At 41.0% G+C, this 21,942-nt stretch overlaps 1 protein-coding gene and 1 long non-coding RNA gene across 2 annotated transcripts in view; one reads left to right on the forward strand and one right to left on the reverse strand.

Annotated features, from left to right (window-relative positions):
- Window positions 1-2,094: 2,094 nt before the first annotated feature.
- LOC128640990 (uncharacterized) overlaps window positions 2,095-21,942 on the reverse strand; it is an 86,160-nt gene continuing 66,312 nt past the window's right edge. The window contains exons 2-3 of the long non-coding RNA XR_008399421.1: window positions 9,400-9,485; window positions 2,095-5,068 (exon numbers count right to left, since the gene is read on the reverse strand). This is a non-coding gene — a long non-coding RNA (uncharacterized LOC128640990). The remainder of the gene's footprint in view (window positions 5,069-9,399; window positions 9,486-21,942) is intronic.
- The window catches only part of TTC39A (tetratricopeptide repeat domain 39A), a 99,875-nt gene continuing 81,950 nt past the window's right edge, over window positions 4,018-21,942 (forward strand). Inside the window, exon 1 of the mRNA XM_053693492.1 lies at window positions 4,018-4,149. Within this exon, the coding sequence (XP_053549467.1) occupies window positions 4,127-4,149 (23 nt within the window). The 5' untranslated portion in view covers window positions 4,018-4,126. The remainder of the gene's footprint in view (window positions 4,150-21,942) is intronic.

Below are 21,942 nucleotides of genomic sequence, written 5' to 3' on the forward strand. Positions count from 1 at the left end.
CATCTGTGGCGCTGTTCCATATTGGAGGAGGTCCGTGAGTGTATTCCTACCTACCTACCTGTCTGGTTGGGAGCTGAACGGAGGATTGGACCGAGAGTGACATCAGGGATACCACTTGATCGGAGCACCTCGAGACAAACAAACAGAGGTGTCGGGCTAAGAGGCCACGTAACAGTGCAAGTTTTCACTCTCTTCTTTATTTGAGATGGCTCATATCCCCGTATAAAGTGGTTCCTGATTTGGTTGACACAAACCGCTTCTCGCAAATACCGGATACTCTGCTAGTGAAAGTACAACTGGAGGGTTTGGAGACACAGACACGGTACCAAGCTAGCAAGGACTGCTGCTTATTTCAAGTGTAATTAAGTCTGGACTTTCTTCCTGTGACAGGTAATTCTGTTTACTAACGCACTTGTTGCGGTTACGCTACATCAGTGGCAAATAAGTTTGAAAGTGCTGGGCATTTACACCTGAGTCCAATATTAATATATTTATGGGAACAGTATTGTTATTTTATCACAAGCCACACACAGTAATCACCCAGTCCAGCTCCTCTCTTGTGGTGTTTTTATATATATATATATATATATATACATATATATATATATATATATATACACACAGAGAGAAATGCACTCACAGGAACGAACAACCAGCTCAATACCATTGTTAGCCTGTTCTATGGCGATTTACCACCTGGGGGCAACTTGTTTTAGCCCAGTAATGCTTTTCACAGAGTAAAACTTTCCTGTAGTATATCAGTCTGATCCCGCCTATTACGGTCAGTCCAGCACCGAAATACCAGGCCATGAAGGCCGAAACAATCGTCTGGGGTTGCTTTGTTCCTTGTTCAGAGAGGAATTGCCTGGTATTTCGGTGCTGGACTGACCGTAATAGGCGGGATCAGACTGATATACTACAGGAAAGTTCTACTCTGTGAAAAGCATTGCTGGGCTAAAAGAAGTTGCACCCAGGTGGTAAATCGCCATAGAACAGGCTAACAATGGTATTGAGCTGGTTGTTCGTTCCTGTGAGTGCATTTCTCTGTGTGTGTGTGTATATATATATATATATATATATATATATATATATATACACACACAGAAATACACAGGCATAAATATACACATATCTATTGATGCATTATAGATATATAAATATATATATATATTTATAAATATAAAAAAACAAAGCACAGATTTCTTGAAACAATATTTCCCCAAACAGAATACTGAGTGCTAAAAGCCGACAGAACTAAGGGCAATAGCTAGCTGAATAAATTAAAGGTTCAGCGTTACCTCTAAACTGTAAGCTCCATGGGCTAGAATTTAAGCACCTTGGGCAAAATCTCCCATGATATACCTGTATAATATTTAAAAAATAACTGCAAGTTTCTTATAAATATAGCAACAAAAAATGTGCTGCCCTCCCCTCCAATCTGCTGCCCTAGGCAAGTGCCTTGTTTGCCTAGGCCAAAATATGCCTCTGGTACCCTCTGGTTTGTGATTACTAAGGTTTTGAGTTGCCCTTATTCACTCACTTTCGAGTCTTTTATTGCATTGGAAGATTTGCTAGTTTGGGGGGGTCTTTGTGACACCTTTTATCAATAAGATCCAGTATTTTTGCACTCTTATATTTGATAGAGTGGAGCTCGGTATCTGAGACAGACAGACGCATTCCGATTGTGTTTATAGCTGACTGGACGGCTATTTAAGGTCCAGACTGCCTGTGCAGCACTAATCTAGTGCTTTACATCTTGTGAGTAGTTTCAACTTATTATTCATACATTTGCTTTTTTGAAGTACCACAGCATTTGGGGGCACCCTTTTCCTTAATCAATTCAGATTTCTTGAACGATTTATGTATATAAGGTGTGTGTGTTGTATATATGTATCACACACAAATCTAGTGCAGCCCTCTCATGGCTGTGTAATGAGATCACTTTAGTATAGCTTAAGGCCATTCATTATCTGTATACAACAAGCATCATGTCATGTGTCACTAATTTAGCTCTCAATATGAGGCTTGGTGGTGAAGTGAATGTTTGACTACTGATCTAAGCACTTGTGAATAAAGGGACAGTACACTGTAAAATTGTTTTTCCATTAATGTATTTTAAATAACTTGTTATACCAACTGCAGAGTATAAAATATTTGAGAAATTGCATTTTCATTCTTATATGTGTATAGGAAGTAGCTGATTTTATGCTTTGAAACCACAGTCTATTACAATGGGTTAAACTTAAAGGTAATATCAGATCTCATTATGTTATAACTTTGTGTACACACATTTGCTTCCTTATCTTATATTTGTCTGGAACACCAAAGCTCAATACATAAAGAGAACAATGGACAATTATCATTTTATTACTTAACTATCCTGCATCCCACTGAGAGTGTAACTTCTGCTGGCTGTGTTTACTTAGGCTTGTCAATAGCATATACTCCAGTATAAAAACTTTCAGTATAGGTGGCTATAGCAGAAGCTAAATCAGCTATTTTAATTGCTGAAATAGGAGTAAAGCAGCTACTTGTAACCAATTTTATACACTCTAGCAGGTAAAAGGGATCATTGGGAATAATTTAATGGGGAGAAAATGTTTGGGAGAACTGTCCGTGTATTCTCGAGTGCTGCTAACAAATAAATACCTAATATGCTACCTGGAACTGTGTTCCTGGTAAACCAGACTGTTAATACATTCAGAAAGGTTTTATTATTGCTGCTGTTTATTTTTAAATGTTTAACCTCTCATGATGTGTGACATTGGTGCCATAATGTCTGTTCATATACAAAAAGCGTTACTGTGACAGTACAGTCTAAACACTTAGGAAAATAGATATTTTTTGAATGTAGATGAGATGGTGAATTGATTGTGTATTCCTTTACTATTTAATGCAAACCAGAAATTCTCTGAGCCTATATAACACAGCAGATTGACTAGTGCCCCAATGAGCTTGCAATCTAATGTGTATGCAGCTCACAGGCTGAGTAGCTAGCTGCCAACCTCTCACTGTGTGTAAGAAGGAAACACCCAGAGGGGCAGAGTCAGTGAGCCCAGCCCTGGTTCAGCGTGACATTCAGAGTGTGTGTGTGAGATCCCCAGAGACTTGTCAGTGTGGCTGTCACTCTGTGTGAAAGGGCTCCCGAGAATTGTGTGTCCCTCTGTCCTGCCTGTGTGTCCCTCTGTCGTGTGTGTGGTTCTCTGTCCTGTTTCTGTGTCCCACTGTCCTTTATGTATATCTTTATTCTGTCTGTGTATCTGTATTCTAGGGATCTACTCTATGTGTCCCTCTGTCATCTACTTACCTGTTCTCCAGGGACCTGTTAATCTAATTGTCACCCTACCAAGTCTTTTCACTTTCTTGTCACTTTGTGTGAGATACAGGGACAGCACTGTGTGTAGATGTATATGTGTGTGAAATCCATGCACTGTTTGTATATATAGGGACATCACTGCATGTGTATATATGTGTGTGAGCTACAGTTACTGGCACTGTGTGTATATGTGTGTGTGAGCTACAGTTACTGGCACTGTGTGTATATGTGTGTGAGCTACAGTGACAGCACTGTGTGTATATGTGTGTGAGCTACAGTTACTGGCACTGTGTGTATATGTGTGTGTGAGCTACAGTTACTGGCACTGTGTGTATATGTGTGTGAGCTACAGTGACAGCACTGTGTGTATATGTGTGTGAGCTACAGTTACTGGCACTGTGTGTATATGTGTGTGAGCTACAGTTACTGGCACTGTGTGTATATGTGTGTGAGCTACAGTTACTGGCACTGTGTGTATGTACTGTCTGTGTGTATGTGTAAGCTACAGGGACGACACTTGTATGTGTAAGCTACGGGGACAGCACTGTGTGTAGGTGTCAGTGAAAGACAGGGAGCTGATCTGTGTCTGACCTTTATATCTTAACTACCTCAAACGGTTCTGAGACTATCCATACCATGTTATCATCCCTCAGTTCCAGCACTTTCTGATTTGCTGGGAATCTGCTCCCTTATCCCCTGTGCCTGAGGTGTCACTGTACACCTGTCCTGTGTTTACCTTGGACCACCCACAAGTGTGTTAAAGCTCTGGGCCATCCTGCTGATTCCAGACCTACCAGAAGAAGTCTGAGAATGTCCAGAGACACAGGTGGTGGGTGAGTACCTACTATACAATCATTGTTATGTCTCAGAAAGGCCTCATAGGAATCGGTGTGGGGTTATCATTGATCAGTGTGTGGTAGATATCAGAAAGGGTTCCTCTATTCTCATAGGACAACAGCACTTCTGGTATCAGAGGCTGTAAGTCCTCGAGATGCTCCAGTGTTGTAAAGTTCTTTATAGCAGATGTAAGTGCTTGAAATGAATTGTTTAGAAATGAATGCTTTTTGTATTTCATGTTGAATGATTCACTCTATTGCTACCAGTTTTAATTAACATTCAGTAGCATATTTAGTTTTTGTGCTGCTCTGTGTACTGGGAAATCTAACACCCCCACCCAAATAATTTTATCTCATATTTACCTGATAGATTTCTCCCAATAGGTAGCCTGGGGCAAACAGAGAGGTTGTGCAGCCCCAGTAGTCAAGAAGAGATCACTGATTGTAATAAAAATAATAAATAAAACATCTGGACCATGTAGAGGTGGGAAAGCATCAAACAATAGGACTCTTCCTTAACCTCTTAAGGACATATGACAGAATTTTTCCGTCATAAAACAATTGAGCAAATTGAAAGTTGTGTCCTTAAAGGGTTAAAATGTGTTGCTTCGTAATCCTGTTGCCCTAGGCATAGGTCTAGTTGGACTGAAGAAAAATCTTTTTTTTTTAAAAAGTATCAATATTATAGTCTGAAGATGGCAACTTTGTTTCTGTGAGTGATTACATGACATTTTAAATACAATTTAGCAATAGTCTTTTGCTTTGTCTATGCAGTGATGCTTTGTACAGCTTTCTTTCCCATCACACGGAACCTTTTCTGGTTGGTAAATAGAGTACAGCTGTCTCTGTATCATGCCCATATCATTGCACAAACATTACGATCTTGGGATTAAACACTGAAGTCACAGAAAAGGAACTGAAAATAGAAAAATAACCCTTTAGTGTCTAGTTAGTACAAGTCACTTCTCAGTGACACAGTGACAGCAATAGTGGTTTAATAATCAGATACATGTGACACAAACGTCCCTGTGTCTGATCTAAAGCTCTCTGCTCTGATACGTTGATCTAACAAGTCCCTTCAGTATTGTGAGGGCAAAATATTACCTTGATAGCTGTTTGTCTGGCTATGCATGTTCTGCATGTGAAGGAAAACCCCTACATTATAAATTATGAATGTTATATGCCCCCAAAGATTTTGTGTGATTTCTCTCCATGCCAGCGATTTATGTTTAGCTGCATTTTAGTGAAATCCCTAATAACTACAATAAAGATACTGGACAGTGAAAATATCCCTGCACTTGGTAGAATTACATCAACTAGTTTCAGATTCACATATGGTATTAAAGAGATGTGATATGTATGAAGAGAGTTATTCCCTTCATAAGAACCCATAAAACCGCTCTTTATAACTAGTATTAACACTCAGTATAACCTCTGTCTATACCTGCACATATCACTTTATATAACCCTCCCTATAATCCCTATATTGCACCATATTACCCTCCCTAGAATGCCTCCTATTGCACCATATAACCCTCCCTATAATCCCTATATTGCACCATATAACCCTCCCTATAATCCCTATATTGCACCATATAACACTCCCTATAACTCTTCCTATGGCACTTTATAACCCTTTTTATAACCCCTCCTATTGCTCCATATAACTCTCCCTATAACCCCTCCTATTGCTCCATATAACTCTCCCTATAACTCCTTCTATTGCACCATATAACTCTCCCTATAACCCCTCCTATTGCTCCATATAACGCTCCCTATAACTCCTTCTATTGCTCCATATAACTCTCCCTATAACTCCTCCTATTGCTCCATATAACTCTCCCTATAACTCCTTCTATTGCTCCATATAACTCTCCCTATAACTCCTCCTATTGCACCATATACCACTCCCTATAACTCCTCCTATTGCTCCATATAACTCTCCCTATAACTCCTTCTATTGCTCCATATAACTCTCCCTATAACTCCTTCTATTGCTCCATATAACTCTCCCTATAACTCCTTCTATTGCTCCATAGTACCCTTCCTTTAAATCCTCTTATTGCACCATATAACCCCTCCTTTTGCTCCATATAACTCCTCCTATTGCTCCATATAACCCTCCCTATATCTCCTACTATTGTTCTATATAACTCTCCCTATAACTCCTCCTATTGCTCCATATAACCCACCCTATAACCCCTCATATTGCTCAAAATAACCCTCCCTATAACTCCTCCTATTGCACCATATAACCCTCCATAGAACTCCTCCTATTGCACCATGTAACCATCCATATAATGCCTCCTATTGCGCCATATAACACTCGCTATAACTCCTCCTATTGTACCATATAACCCTCCCTATAACTCCTCCTATTGCACCATATAACCCTCCCTATAACTCCTCCTATTGCACCATATAACCCTCCCTATAGCTCCTCCTATTGCACCATATAACCCTCCCTATAGCTCCTCCTATTGTACCATATAACCCTCCCTATAGCTCCTCCTATTGCACCATATAACCCTCCCTATAGCTCCTCCTATTGTACCATATAACCCTCCCTATAACTCCTCCTATTGCACCATATAACCCTCCCTATAACTCCTCCTATTGCACCATATAACCCTCCCTATAGCTCCTCCTATTGCGCCATATAACACTCGCTATAACTCCTCTTATTGCTCCATATAACACTCCCTATAACTCCTCCTATTGCACCATATAACACTCCCTATTAACTCCTCTTATTGCTCCATATAACCCTCCCTATAACTCCTCCTATTGCTCCATATAACCCTCCCTATAACTCCTCCTATTACACCATATAACCATCCCTATAACTCCTCCTATTGCACCATATAACCCTCCCTATAACTCCTGCTATTGCACCATATAACTCTTCATATAACCCCTCCTATTACACCATATAACCATCCCTATAACTCCTCCTATTGCACCATATAACCCTCCCTATAACTCCTACTATTGCACCATATAACTCTTCATATAACCCCACCTATTGCACCATATAACCATCCCTATAACTCCTCCTATTGCACCATATAACCCTCCCTATAACTCCTCCTATTGCACCATATAACTCTTCATATAACCCCTCCTATTGCACCATAAAACTCTTCATATAACCCCTCCTATTGCCTCATAAAACTATCCCTATAACTCCTCCTATTGCACCATATAACCCTCCCTATAACTCCTCCTATTGCACCATATAACTCTTCATATAACCCCTCCTATTGCCCCATATAACTATCCCTATAACTCCTCCTATTGCACCATATAACTCCCTATAACGCCTCATATTGCACCATATAACTCCCTATAACGCCTCATATTGCACCATATAACTCTTCCTATAACTCCTCCTATTGCACCATATAACTCCCTATAACGCCTCCTATTGCACCATCTAACTACTCCTGTTGCTCTATGTAAGCCTTCTATAACTTCTATTACCCCATGTAACCTCTAGCTATAGCGCCTTCTATTGCTGTATATACCATCTCTCTGTAACTCCTCCTACTGCGCTATATTTACTCTGCCAATATTTCTCCTCCTATTGTGTCACATAACCCAGTTTCCTAAATTACCCTGTTTCAGCATCTGCCTTGATTTCTAGGCTGCAGTGTAAAGGCTGTGACACTGCAAGTGATGCGGCACGAGGCGAAGCAACTGCTTCGCTCCGCATCGCTTCTGAAGATCAAATATTTCATCTCTGAGCGCTCAGCTACGCGACCTAATGCAGCAGAGTGCTCAGAGATGAAAAGGCAGGACACACTGAGCGCGCACAGCTGCATCTACACGCTGCGCACCGCTCCGCTTGCAGTGTGTCACAGCCTGTACATTGCTGAGCATTTTTGTAGCACAGAAATTCACTCATTCAAATCTATTTGTGTTACCAGATTATTGCACTGAACTGTCAATTTATTTTTCAATTAAATGTTCCAGTTGAAACAGTAAAACATCCCTCAGACGTCTGGGGCCAGGGTCACTGTTTTCCTTTAGTTCATTCCCCTCTCACTCTTCAGCATTGTTGGTTTTACTCGGTTTTCTTTAGGTTTTGATTCTCATGTGTATCACTTTTCAGCATATCCAGTACAGTGACTAGATTCATTCTCTTCCCATGGGGCTACAAATAGGAAACCCCAGATAGGTTAGATTTGCCTTCAGCACCCATGAGACACCAGGAAACTTGTCACAGGATAATAAGGGCTAACAGTATGAGGTGTATACATTTTGTTTAGGTTTAGGGGTGCCTGTATTTATGGGGGGGGGGGTCAGTTTGCACTGTGGGCATGTGGGAATATATGATAACCAGATTATGTCAGTGACATTTCTACAAGGCCTCAGAAGCTGTCAGATGGGAGGTTTATCCTACACTCACTGTTTACCAAGGGCAGGAATATTCTGTCATATAATAATCAGGCAGTAAGTGACATTAGCTGGGACCAAGCAGTAATAACATCTCCTCTGTACACAATTACATATACTAGCCCATCATATACTAATTGCAATCTGTGTGTAATTTGTGCTAATTAGTTTTATAAATGTATCTTTTCACACTAGCTTTAAAGCATTACTTCCTGACCTTAATAACCATTTAATATTGTCCTGCCCAGTCCTTGCAATGCTTCAGTCCCCATACCTAGGGCTCAGGCAGGGCTGTGTGACACGGACGTGCTTGGGAATTGTATCATCTCTGACCTCTGTGACACAGCCCTGGTCTTGTGAAAGTGTGACTCTGAATTATTGTGTCTCAGTTTGCACACAACATACATACAGATGCCAAACAATAAAAATATATCAACATATTGTTATAATATTGTTATAATTTACTTATATGGCCAACCATAATATCACAGACAAAATGTTTTGCATCGCTTGGCATTCTGGTACAAGAATGTTGTGTCTGACCTCTGATCTGATCTCCATATATAGTGTAAAACTTTGTGGTTATGGTTTAAGACTGGGTTATGGTTATGGTTATGGTAGACTTGGGATTCATTCCCTTGTAAAAATTTGTGGTTATGGTTTAAGACTGGGTTATGGTTAGGGTAGACTTGGGATTCATTCCCTTGGCAGCAACATCGTCTGTAACATTTCTGCACAGGTGATATTGTGACTGTTACATACTGACAAGAGCAGCATTGCCATCCTGGCAAGAACCAACATAACAAAGTCTGATAACTTAGCTGCATTTTAAAGAGAAGAAATACTCACAGGAGAGAGACAAGGAAGGAAAGTACCAAGACTGACCGGGGACAGTGTAATGGGACATCATAGTTTGGAGGAAAAGAAGATATGTTCTGAAAGAGAAGATACAAATTGTGTAAAAAGAGGCAGAGTTGTATGAAGAAAGTGAGAGATAAAAAAGTGATAACTATGGGAATAAACTTGACAGGAGAGGAAGACCTGATGCAGGGATTTTCTTTACCCATTTTTATATGTATAGAATGATTCTGGTCTTATGCAAAGTAAACAGAAGTGAGACAACTGAGGATACTGTATACTTCACTTCTAGTTCTGCAGACCAGAGACAGAGGTAAGCAGAAACCGAAAGGTGAATGTGCAGGTCAGGGGCATAGTGCCAAATCAGTGGACAGGGAGAGTGGCAAAGAGTAAGTAAAGCCAGGTCAGTGCAGACAGCAGTAATCACTCTGGGACCAGGACAATGGGTCTGAAACCAGTGATGTCCCCCCACTCATAACTGTTGTTCCCCCAAACCACACAGGTGCCAGCTGCCCTGATTTTGTGCATTAGTGTTTTATTTACATGCCCTGTGCTGTACCCAAAACAAGGAGAGAAAATAAAGGTAGCAATAGGTAATAGAATATAACATCCTCTGCACCCTTAATATTTAGCTTTATGGTGTAGAACTGCCTCTGCTTGAGACCAGGAATACAAGAAGTAAGCAGAGCGCTAATTCTGCACTAAATACCACACAGCAGTGACATATGTGATGCTCAGTAACACAACATGCTTCATGCATGAAACAATGTGCACAGAAAGTGACGTGCAGTGAAGTCAGAGGCTGGTGAGGCAGTGGCTATGATACTCATGAGAGAGATACACACATACATAATATTTTATATATATATATATATATATATATATATATATGTACACACACACACACTAAATCACTCTCTCACACACTCTCTCTCTAACACACACTCTCTCTCTTTCTCTCTCTCTCTCTCACACACACTCTCTCTCTCTCTCTCACTCTCTCTCTCACGCACTCTCTCTCACACCCTCACTCTCTCTCTTACACACTCTTCTCTCTCACACACACACTCTCTCTCACTCAGTCTCTCTCACACTCTACTTATGCTCTCCTTGCAAATTCAGCCTATTAAAATGGGTTGTGGTTTCATTTAGCATACCCATTATTGTATATACAAAAATAAACCTAAAAAGTTTCCTATACAGTTAACACCCTACACTTTAATAGTCTAGCATTTCAGTGACAGTGTGGACAAAGGATATGTGTGCCCTGATCTCCTTAATAGGCTTTTTCAGTTCATCATCTAACTTCTTTGCTGCTTCATTTGTCTATATTAACATAGAAAATCCAGCAACCTCTAATCCCACTAACCATAACCATACAGACTACTGCTAAAGCAAGGAACTCATCTGCTAATGACCAGTCATACACTCTCAGCATACATTTTGTAGTGATATACCCACCCCACAGTGTCACACCTACATTCTTATGTCATTTATGCATTGTGGATGAAGACAACAAAACATATGTAGTCTACACAACAAAAGGGTGAGCGCTAATAAATAGCTAGTGATAACCTCAATGATATATAAGCATGTAAATACAATTAGAATTGCCAGCAATTAGGCATGTTAAAGGAAAGTTCAATTTCAGATTAAGAAGTGTATCTTTCTTCCCAACAATGGCAGCCTCCTCCTCACCAACAATGGTCCAGAGATGCTATATAAAAGACAAAACAAAGGGGCACCTCATGTGTAGTATCATCAAATAAGCATAAAGCCACAGAAAAAAGCCAAATGGGTACTCACAATGCTCTGGAGCACACCTATGTGCTTGTAGGGACAGGCTGCAGATTTTATCAGTTGTGACAGCTCACCCACAGAGGATATCAGTCATTAACTGTAGTAGGAAAATAAAACACAGGAAAAGCACCAAAGTGTGCAGATCACAAAGGATATGGTGTTTGACTTAGCACAAAGAAAGATTGGGTACTCACATATTAGATGAGCACACTTATGTGCTAGTAGGAGCAAGCTGGCATATTATGGTAAGGTGTGTCAGCTCACCACCATGGGACTTTTCCTTAGGATGCAATATCTAAAAGTGGCAGACTTCAGTGTGTTAGGTTCCACTACAAGCAGGTGCAGACAGGTAAAATCACTCACAAGAGTATTTTTTAAAAATTAAAAAGTTCTATTTATTAAAAACAAATTAAAATACATATACAAAGGAGTGAACTAGGGGCATACAGTCAAGCCCCCTGTAAATGCAATGCGTTTCTCGGCTCATACGCCATTTCCTCGGGCATCTGCTAACATTAGGGTGTGTGACAGTTCATTTGAATTAGAAATAAAGTGCCTGCAGTACTTAAAGATCTCCAGGCAATTTAAAATTATGTTTAAATATATTTTCCTTCTTTTTTAAATAGTTATAAAGGCTGGGTGCTCTTGAACTCCCCAGGCATGTATGTTATATGAGGAGGGTGCTGTTGCATTACTTTTTAAAGGATACAGTGAGACTGTTGGCCTCCTGGCTTTTCATCACAGGTTGTTAAGGTTTGATTAAATTAAATTCTATTGTAATGTATACTGATACTCTGAGCTGCTACAATGCTGAGATAGGCATAATATTTTTATTTCCAAATAAATTATTTTTTAATTCTAGTGTTTAAATGTATTATCTGTAATAATTGATTTGGTGATAAATATGATATTAGATACAGAAATCTTGAAGAAAAATTAAGTATGGTTTATTCGTAAAACATTTGCATACATTTGATGGTGAAGTTTTGCAAATGTACATACTGTTCTGCTTTGACAAACTAATTAGACCAGGACTTGAGAAATCCCAGGAGTTATCACTCCTAAAATTCCAGTTGCAGCTTCTAACTTTTTGGTCTTTTCAATATACTTCCCTTTAATAATATTAATAAAGTGCTATAGACTTGGCAATGGCTGCCCAAGATAACAATTAAATGACTGTGACCAAATTCATGATCCTATCTTTCCAACACCATTTGTCATCAGTCATTCACATCATTTTTGACACAAATGATGCTGCAAGTTCACAATTGTTTTTAGATAAGTGTCAACAGTTCATATCAAATAGCATTACTTACCGGCCGGCGTCTTCTTCTTGAACTTCTTCCAATGTGGCAAAAGAACTAGGCAAGTGGGGCAGGCAGCAAATGTTCAGAGTCCAGGCAGGGCAGGGAAGGTCCTTCTTCTTAGCAGGTTCACAGGTGACAGGAATAGAGTTCGTTCCTTCCTTCTTCACCCTTGCGTCGGTCTGTCTGTCACACTTTTCTTCTCTCTTCCCGCCGCGCCAGACCGCAAGCAGTTCCACCTCCTCCATTTGTGATGTCACTGAAGATCTGAGTGCTGAGACCACCTGATTGGCTCACGAGCCCCGAGGCTGATTAAAGGAAAGCCTCTCTAGAGAGCGTATGGGCCACAAGGAGCAGCACCGCTGGGTGGCGCTAGCTCTCGCGGCTCATACAAAAATTAGCTAGAAGACATGATCCATGTTGCGTAATGGAGGGGCAGCTGAACAGCTCACAGCCTCCCTTCATTGCACAATATGGATTGCAATTGCATCATCCTTTACTACGGCGGAGGAGTCAGCAGTAGGGGGGGTTGGTCGGGTACCTTGGGGTTAAAAAAAAAATACATACATTTTAAAATCATTTTGTTTTCGACATTTTTATTTTTTTTATAAAACATTATAAAAAAAGGTTTATACACACACAGGCCAGGTGAGGCGCTGCCTCACCTGCCTCCTATGACGGCACGTCACTAGTAAGGTTAGCAAGCACAGTACCCAGTAGTAAGGTTAGCAAGCACAGTACCTAGTTGTAAGGTTAGCAAGCACAGTACCTAGTTGTAAGGTTAGCAAGCACAGTACCCAGTATTAAAGCTAGCAAGCACAGTACACAGTAATAAGGCTAGCAAGCACAGTACCCAGTAATAAGGCTAGCAAGCACAGTACCAAGTAATACGGCTAGCAAGCATAGTAACCAGCAATAAGGCTAGCAAGTACAGTACCCGGTATTAATGCTAGCAAGCACAGTACCCAGTAGTAAGGCTAGCAAGCACAGTACCCAGTAATAAGGCTAGCAAGCACAGTACCCAGCAATAAGGCTAGCAAGCACAGTACCCAGTAATAAGGCTAGCAAGCACAGTACCCAGTAATAAGGCTAGCAAGCACAGTACCCGGTATTAATGCTAGCAAGCACAGTACCTAGTACTAAGGTTAGCAAGCACAGTACCCAGTAGTAAGGTTAGCAAGCACAGTACCCAGTAAAAAGGCTAGCAAGCACAGTATCCAGTAGTAAGATTAGCAAGCACAGTACCTAGTTGTAAGGTTAGCAAGCACAGTACCCAGTATTAAAGCTAGCAAGCACAGTACACAGTAATAAGGCTAGCAAGCACAGTACCCAGTAATAAGGCTAGCAAGCACAGTACCAAGTAATACGGCTAGCAAGCATAGTACCCAGCAATAAGGCTAGCAATTACAGTACCCGGTATTAATGCTAGCAAGCACAGTACCCAGTAGTAAGGCTAGCAAGCACAGTACCCAGTAATAAGGCTAGCAAGCACAGTACCCAGTAATAAGGCTAGCAAGTACAGTACCTGGTATTAATGCTAGCAAGCACAGTACCTAGTACTAAGGTTAGCAAGCACAGTACCCAGTAGTAAGGTTAGCAAGCACAGTACCCAGTAAAAAGGCTAGCAAGCACAGTATCCAGTAGTAAGATTAACAAACACAGTACCCAGTAGTAAGGTTAGCAAGCACAGTATCCAGTAGTAAGATTAGCAAACACAGTACCCAATAGTAAGGTTAGCAAGCACAGTACCCAGTAAAAAGGCTAGCAAGCACAGTATCCAGTAGTAAGATTAGCAAACACAGTACCCAGTAGTAAGGTTAGCAAGCACAATACCCAGTAAAAAGGCTAGCAAGCACAGTATCCAGTAGTAAGATTAGCAAACACAGTACCCAGTAGTAAGATTAGCAAACACAGTACCCAGTAGTAAGGTTAGCAAGCACAGTACCTAGTACTAAGGTTAGCAAGCACAGTACCCAGTAGTAAGGTTAGCAAGCACAGTACCCAGTAAAAAGGCTAGCAAGCACAGTATCCAGTAGTAAGATTAGCAAACACAGTACCCAGTAGTAAGGTTAGCAAGCACAGTATCCAGTAGTAAGATTAGCAAACACAGTACCCAGTAGTAAGGTCAGCAAGCACAGTACCCAGTAAAAAGGCTAGCAAGCACAGTATCCAGTAGTAAGATTAGCAAACACAGTACCCAGTAGTAAGGCTAGCAAGCACAGTATCCAGTAATAAGGCTGGCAAGCACAGTACCCAGTAGTAAGATTAGCAAGCACAGTACCCAGTAGTAGGGTTAGCAAGCACAGTACCCAGTAGTAAGGCTAGCAAGCACATTTTATTTGCTATAATTGTTTTTCAATAGCCAAACTCTGCCTACAACTAGCCTGATTTGTAAGAGCCAATCTAGACCCCAGTGTGACTGTCATTATGTTAGTATAAAGTGCATTGTTTTGCAGTTGTTATCTGTTAAAGTAGATGCATATTTAGCTATAAGAATAAAAAAGTCACAATTTCCAGAGCAAATGATGTGAAAAGGGGGCAAAATAAATAATTAAATTATATTTTAAAGTTGTTTTACTGCTTACAAGTTAACACTTTATACTGTCCCTTTAATTTTGTCTGCAGATCTTTTGCAATGCAGTAATTGCTGGTATATAATAACCAAATATAAAAAGTAAAGTCAAAATGAATTGCTCATGATTCAGTTCAGAGTATACAGTTTTAAACAACTTACCATTTCTTTCATGTAATTGGCAAGAGTCCATGAGCTAGTGACGTATGGGATATACATTCCTACCAGGAGGGGCAAAGTTTCCCAAACCTCAAAATGCCTATAAATACACCCCCCACCACACCCACAATTCAGTTTTACAAACTTTGCCTCCTATGGAGGTGGTGAAGTAAGTTTGTGCTAGATTTCTACGTTGATATGCACTTCTCAGCTTTTTTTGAAGCCCGGTTCCTCTCAGAGTGCAGTGAATGACAGAGGGATGTGAAGGGAGTATTACCTATTGAATGCAATGGTCGTAGAGATTCATCTCCTACCTCCCTTTTCAGATCGACGATATACTCTTATATACCATTACCTCTGCTGATTCTCGTTTCAGTACTGGTTTGGCTATCTACTTTATGTAGATGAGTGTCTTTGGCTAGTATGTTTCCTATTTTTAAGACACTCTCAGCTATGGTTTGGCACATTATATGTAAAGTTCTAAATATATGTTTGAACTTATATTTGCCATGATTCAGGTTTATCAGTATATTTTCTTTTTGCAGACTGTCAGTTTCATTTTTTGGGAAATGCATATATATTAAAAAAAAAAATCTTACCTGAAATTTTCAAATTGACTTTCTTTTCTAAATTGCGGGCTGTTAGGCTCGCGGGAGCGCAAAATGCTATTTCAGATATGATTTCTAAGGAATGGAATAGACTGGGTACTTCTTTTACTCCTTCTTCAAGGTTTAAGAAACTGTATCCTTTGCCATCTGATAGATTGGAGTTTTGGGAAAAGATCCCCAAAGTTGATGGGGCCATCTTTACTCTTGCTAAACATACTACTATTCCTACGGCAGATAGTACTTCTTTTAAAGATCCTTTAGATAGGAAACTTGAATCTTATCTAAGGAAGGCTTATTTATGTTTAGGTCATCTTCTTAGGCCTGCTATTTCTTTGTCTGATGTTGCAGCTGCTTCAACTTTTTGGTAGCTCAACAAGTACCAGATCAAAATGTGTATAGCATTGTTAAGTTAATTCAACATACTAATAATTTCATTTGTGATGCCATTTTTGATATCATTAGAATTGATGTCAGATATATATCTTTAGCTATATTAGCTAGAAGCGCTTTATGGCTTAAATCTTGGAATGCTGATATGACTTCTAAATCAACGTTGCTATCTCTCTCTTTCCAAGGTAGTAAATTATTTGGTTCTCAGTTGGATTCAATTATTTCAACTGTCACTGGGGGGAAGGGAGCTTTTTTGCCTCAGGATAAAAAATCTAATAGTAAATTTAAGGCTGCTAACCGTTTTCGTTCCTTTTGACAAAATAAGGACCAGAAACCTGATCCTTCCCCTAAGGGAATGGTTTCCAATTGGAAGCTTTCTTCAGTCTGGAATAAATCCAAGCCATTTAAAAGATCTAAATCAGCCCCCAAGTCCGCATGAAGGTGCCGCCCTCATTCCAGCTCAACTGGTAGGGGGCAGACTAAGATATTTCAAGGATGTTTGGATCAATTCAATCAAAAATCATTGGATTCAGAACATTGTTTCTCAAGGGTACAGAAAAGGTTTCAAAGTAAGACCGTCTGTGCAAAGTTTCTTCTCTCATGCATTCCAGTGAACCCAGAAAAGGCTCAGGCTTTCCTGAAGTGTGTTTCAGACCTGGAGGTATCTGGGGTAATTGTGCCAGTTCCTTTTCAGGAACGGGGTCTGGGGTTTTATTCAAATCTGTTCATTATCCCAAAGAAGGAGAATTCTTTCAGACCAGTTCTGGATCTAAAATTTTTGAACCGTTATGTAAGAATACCAACATTCAAAATGGTGACTATAAGGACTATTCTGCCTTTTGTTCAGCAAGGGCATTATATGTCCACAATAGACGTACAGGATGCATATCTTCATATTCTGATTCATCCAGATTACTATCAGTTCCTGAGATTCTCTTTTCTAGACAAGCATTACCAATTTGTTGCTCTTCTTTTAGGTCTAGCGACAGCTCCAAGGATCTTTTCAAAGGTTCTCGGTGCCCTACTCTCTGTAATCAGAGAGCGGGGTATTGCGGTGTTTCCTTATTTGGACGATATCTTGGTACTTGCTCAGTCTTTACGTTCTGCAGAATCTCACACAAATCAACTAGTGTTGTTTCTTCAAAAACATGGTTGGAGGATCAATTTACCAAAAAGTTCTTTGATTCCTCAGACAAGGGTAACCTTTTTAGGTTTCCAAATAGATTCAGTGTCCATGACTTTGTCTCTAATAGACAAGAGATGTCTGAAATTGGCTGCAGCTTGTCGGAACCTTCAGTTTCAATCATTCCCTTCAGTAGCTATGTGCATGGAGGTTTTAGGTCTCATGACTGCAGCATCGGACGCAATCCCCTTTGCTCGTTTTCACATGAGACCTCATCAATGGTGCAGGGATTATACAAAGATATCACAATTAATATCCTTAAATCCCAATGTTCGACTATCTCTGACTTGGTGGTTAGATCACCATCGTTTAGTTCAAGGGGCCTCTTTTGTTCGTCCAACCTGGACTGTGATCACAACGGATGCGAGTCTTTCAGGTTGGGGAGCTGTCTGGGGATCTCTGACAGCGCAGGGGGTTTGGAAATCTCAAGAGGCGAGATTACCAATCAATATTTTGGAACTCTGTGCAATTCTCAGAGCTCTTCAGTTTTGGCCTCTTCTGAAGAGTGAACCATTTATTTGTTTTTAGACAGACAATGTCACAACCATGGCGTATGTCAATCATCAAGGTGGGACTCACAGTCCTCAAGCTATGAAAGAAGTATCTTGGATACTTGCTTGGGCAGAATCCAGCTCCTGTCTAATTTCTGCGGTCCATATCCCAGGTATAGACAATTGGGAAGCGGATTATCTTAGTCGCCAGACTTTAAATCCGGGAGAGTGGTCTCTTCACCCAGATGTGTTTTTTCAGATTGTTCAGATGTGGGGGCTTCCAGAAATAGATCTGATGGCTTCTCATCTAAACAGGAAACTTCCCAGGTATCTGTCCAGGTCCAGGGATCCTCAGGCAGAAGCAGTGGATGCGTTGACACTTCCTTGGAGTTATCAACCTGCTTATATCTTTCCGCCTCTAGTTCTTCTTCCAAGAGTGATTTCCAAAATCATAATGGAGCGTTCGTTTGTACTGCTGGTGGCTCCAGTATGGCCACACAGGTTTTGGTATGTGGATCTTGTTCGGATGTCCAGTTGCCAACCTTGGCCACTTCCGTTAAGGCCAGAAGTTGTATCTCAAGGCCCGTTTTTCCATCAGGTTCTCAAATCATTAAATTTGAAGGTATGGAGATTGAACGCTTAGTGCTTAGTCATAGAGGTTTCTCTGACTCAGTGATTAATACTGTGTTGCAGGCTCATAAATCTGTGTCTAGAAAGATTTATTATCGAGTTTCGAAGACTTACATTTCATGGTGTTCTTCTCATAAATTCTCTTGGCATTCTTTTAGAATTCCTAGAATTTTACAGTTTCTTCAGAATGGTTTAGATAAGGGTTTGTCTGCAAGTTATTTGAAGGACAAATCTCTGCTCTTTCTGTTCTGTTTCACAGAAAAATTGCTAATCTTCCTGATATTCATTGTTTTGTTCAGGCTTTGGTTGGTATCAAGCCTGTTCTTTCCTCCTTGGAGTCTTAATTTGGTTTTGAAGGCTTTACAGGCTCCTCCGTTTGAGCCTATGCATTCTCTGGACATTAAATTACTTTCTTGAAAAGTATTGTTCCTTTTGGCCATCTTTTCTGCTAGAAGAGTTTCTGAATTATCTGTTCTTTCTTGCGAGTTTCCTTTTCTGATTTTTCATCAGGATAAGGCGGTTTTGCAGACTTCTTTTAAATTTTGACCTAAAGTTGTAAATTCCAACAACATTAGTAGAGAAATTGTTGTCCCTTCCTTGTGTCCTAATCCTAAGAATTCTCTGGAGAGATCTTTACATTCTTTGGATGTGGTAAGAGCTTTGAAATTTTATGTTAAAGCTACTAAAGATTTCAGAAAGACTTCTAGTCTATTTGTTATCTTTTCTGGTTCTAGGAAAGGTCAGAAGGCTTCTGCCATTTCTTTGGCATCTTAGTTAAAGCTTTTGATTCATCATGCCTATTTGGAGTCGGGTAATTCCCCGCCTCAGAGGATTACGGCTCATTCTACTAGGTCAGTTTCCACTTCCTGGGCTTTTAAGAATGAAGCTTCTGTTGATCAGATTTGCAAAGCAGCAACTTGGTCTTCTTTGCATACTTTTACTAAATTCTACAATTTTGATGTTTTCTCTTCTTCAGAAGCAGTTTTTGGTAGAAAAGTACTTCAGGCAGCTGTTTCAGTTTGATACTTCTGCTTATAATTTCATTTTTTTTTTCATTATAAAGATTAAAACTTTTGATTTGGGTTGTGGATTAATTTTACAGCGGAATTGGCTGTCTTTATTTTTATCCCTCCCTCTCTAGTGACTCTTGCGTGGAGTTCCACATCTTGGGTATTTGCTATCCCATACGTCACTAGCTCATGGACTCTTGCCAATTATATGAAAGAAAACATAAGTTATGTAAGAATTTACCTGATAAATTAATTTCTTTCATATTGGCAAGAGTCCATGAGACCCACCCTTTTTACGGTGGTTATGATTTTTTTGTATAAAGCACAATTATTCCAATTCCTTGTTGATGCTTTCGCTCCTTTCTTATCACCCCACTTCTTGGCTATTCGTTAAACTGAATTGTGGGTGTGGTGGGGGGTGTATTTATAGGCATTTTGGGAAACTTTGCTCCTCCTGGTAGGAATGTATATCCCATACGTCCCTAGCTCTTGGACTCTTGCCAATATGAAAGAAATTAATTTATCAGGTAAATTCTTACATAAATTATGTTTTTACTTGTTATCCTTTGTTGAAGAGCATATTTAGGCTCAGGATTGTGCATGAGTCCAGAGCACTGTATTGCAGCAGTGTTTGCAACAATGTTTTTATCAATGTTTTAGATTGTTAAGCACTAGAGGGCAGCAGTCATATAGTGCAGCGATCTGTTTGTTCTTATATTGGGTTAAATACCTTTTAATCTGTATAAATTCTGTATAGGATTTAACCTCTGCACCACTGAGAGATGTATAGTACAGTGATTTAACCCCATTCTGCCAGCAAGACACATAGAACAAGGATTTATTCCTTTTTGTGTGTTTGCCAGTAACACCCAGAGTGCAGTGATTTAACGTAAGTGCCAATAACACACTTAGGTTACAGAGATACCCTCTATCTGCCAGTCACACACTATTCAGGCATTGTATTCTTTTTCTGACAATAGCATAGACAGTGCAGTGATCTTACTCTATTTTCCACCAATAACACACAGGACATTTCTACACTTACATCCTCGGTGGCCGATGTTCCCTAGTGTCTAAAGAGGGTCATGTGACAGCTATATTCCGCTATATACTGTGAAGTATGGAAGTAAATACCATTACACATGGCATCAGCTCAGCTGTGCTTCACTTTATTCCCCTCTATACACATTTGTCAGACTTATAAAATAATCAAGAACTCGCCAGTCTGCCGGTGCCACTCTGTCACCAAGGAAGTGTATTTATTCCTAGCAGCACTAGGTGTTTATTGTTTGACTCCTGTAAAATCTGCTCCCCCAGGCTTGAGCACTGTTTAATAGCATCAGCAGTTATGTTCATTTTCTGCCTTCACAGATATTTCATTGCATGTATAAAGGTGCCTGACAAGATGTAACCAGTTGTCTCTGTCTCTCCCTCTCTCTCTGCCTCTCCCTCTGCCTCTCTCTCTGCCTCTTCCCCTCTCTCTGCTTCTCCCCCTCTCTCTGCCTCTCCCCCTCTCTCTGCCTCTCCCCCTCTCTCTGCTTCTCCCCCTCTCTCTGCCTCTCCCCCTCTCTCTGCCTCTTCCCCTCTCTCTGCCTCTCCCCCTCTCTCTGCCTCTCCTCTCTCTCTCTGCCTCTCCCCCTCTCTCTGCCTCTCCCCCTCTCTCTGCTTCTCCCCCTCTCTCTGCCTCTCCCCCTCTCTCTGCCTCTTCCCCTCTCTCTGCCTCTCCTCTCTCTCTCTCTGCCTCTCCCTCTCTCTCTGCTTCTCCCCCTCTCTCTCTCTTCCTCTCTCTCTCTGCTTCTCCCCCTCTCTCTCTCTGCCTCTCCCCCTCTCTCTCTCTGCCTCTCCCCCTCTCTCTCTCTGCCTCTCCCCCTCTCTCTCTCTGCCTCTTCCCCTCTCTCTGCCTCTCCTCTCTCTCTCTCTGCCTCTCCCTCTTCCCCTCTCTCTCTCTGCCTCTCCCCCTCTCTCTGCTTCTCCCCCTCTCTCTCTTCCTCTCTCTCTCTGCCTCTCCCCCTCTCTCTCTCTGCCTCTTCCCCTCTCTCTCTCTGCCTCTTCCCCCCTCTCTCTCTGCCTCTTCCCCTCTCTCTCTCTGCCTCTTCCCCTCTCTCTCTCTCTGCCTCTTCCCCTCTCTCTCTCTGCCTCTTCCCCTGTCTCTCTCTGCCTCTTCCCCTCTCTCTCTCTGCTTCTCCCCCTCTCTCTCTTCCTCTCTCTCTCTGCCTCTCCCCCTCTCTCTCTCTGCCTCTCCCCCTCTCTCTCTCTGCCTCTTCCCCTCTCTCTCTCTGCCTCTTCCCCTCTCTCTCTCTGCCTCTCCCCCCTCTCTCTCTGCCTCTTCCCCCCTCTCTCTCTGCCTCTTCCCCTCTCTCTCTCTGCCTCTTCCCCTCTCTCTCTCT

The sequence above is a fragment of the Bombina bombina genome, chromosome 10 (genome assembly GCF_027579735.1).
Source record: "Bombina bombina isolate aBomBom1 chromosome 10, aBomBom1.pri, whole genome shotgun sequence".
Taxonomy (NCBI): domain Eukaryota; kingdom Metazoa; phylum Chordata; class Amphibia; order Anura; family Bombinatoridae; genus Bombina; species Bombina bombina.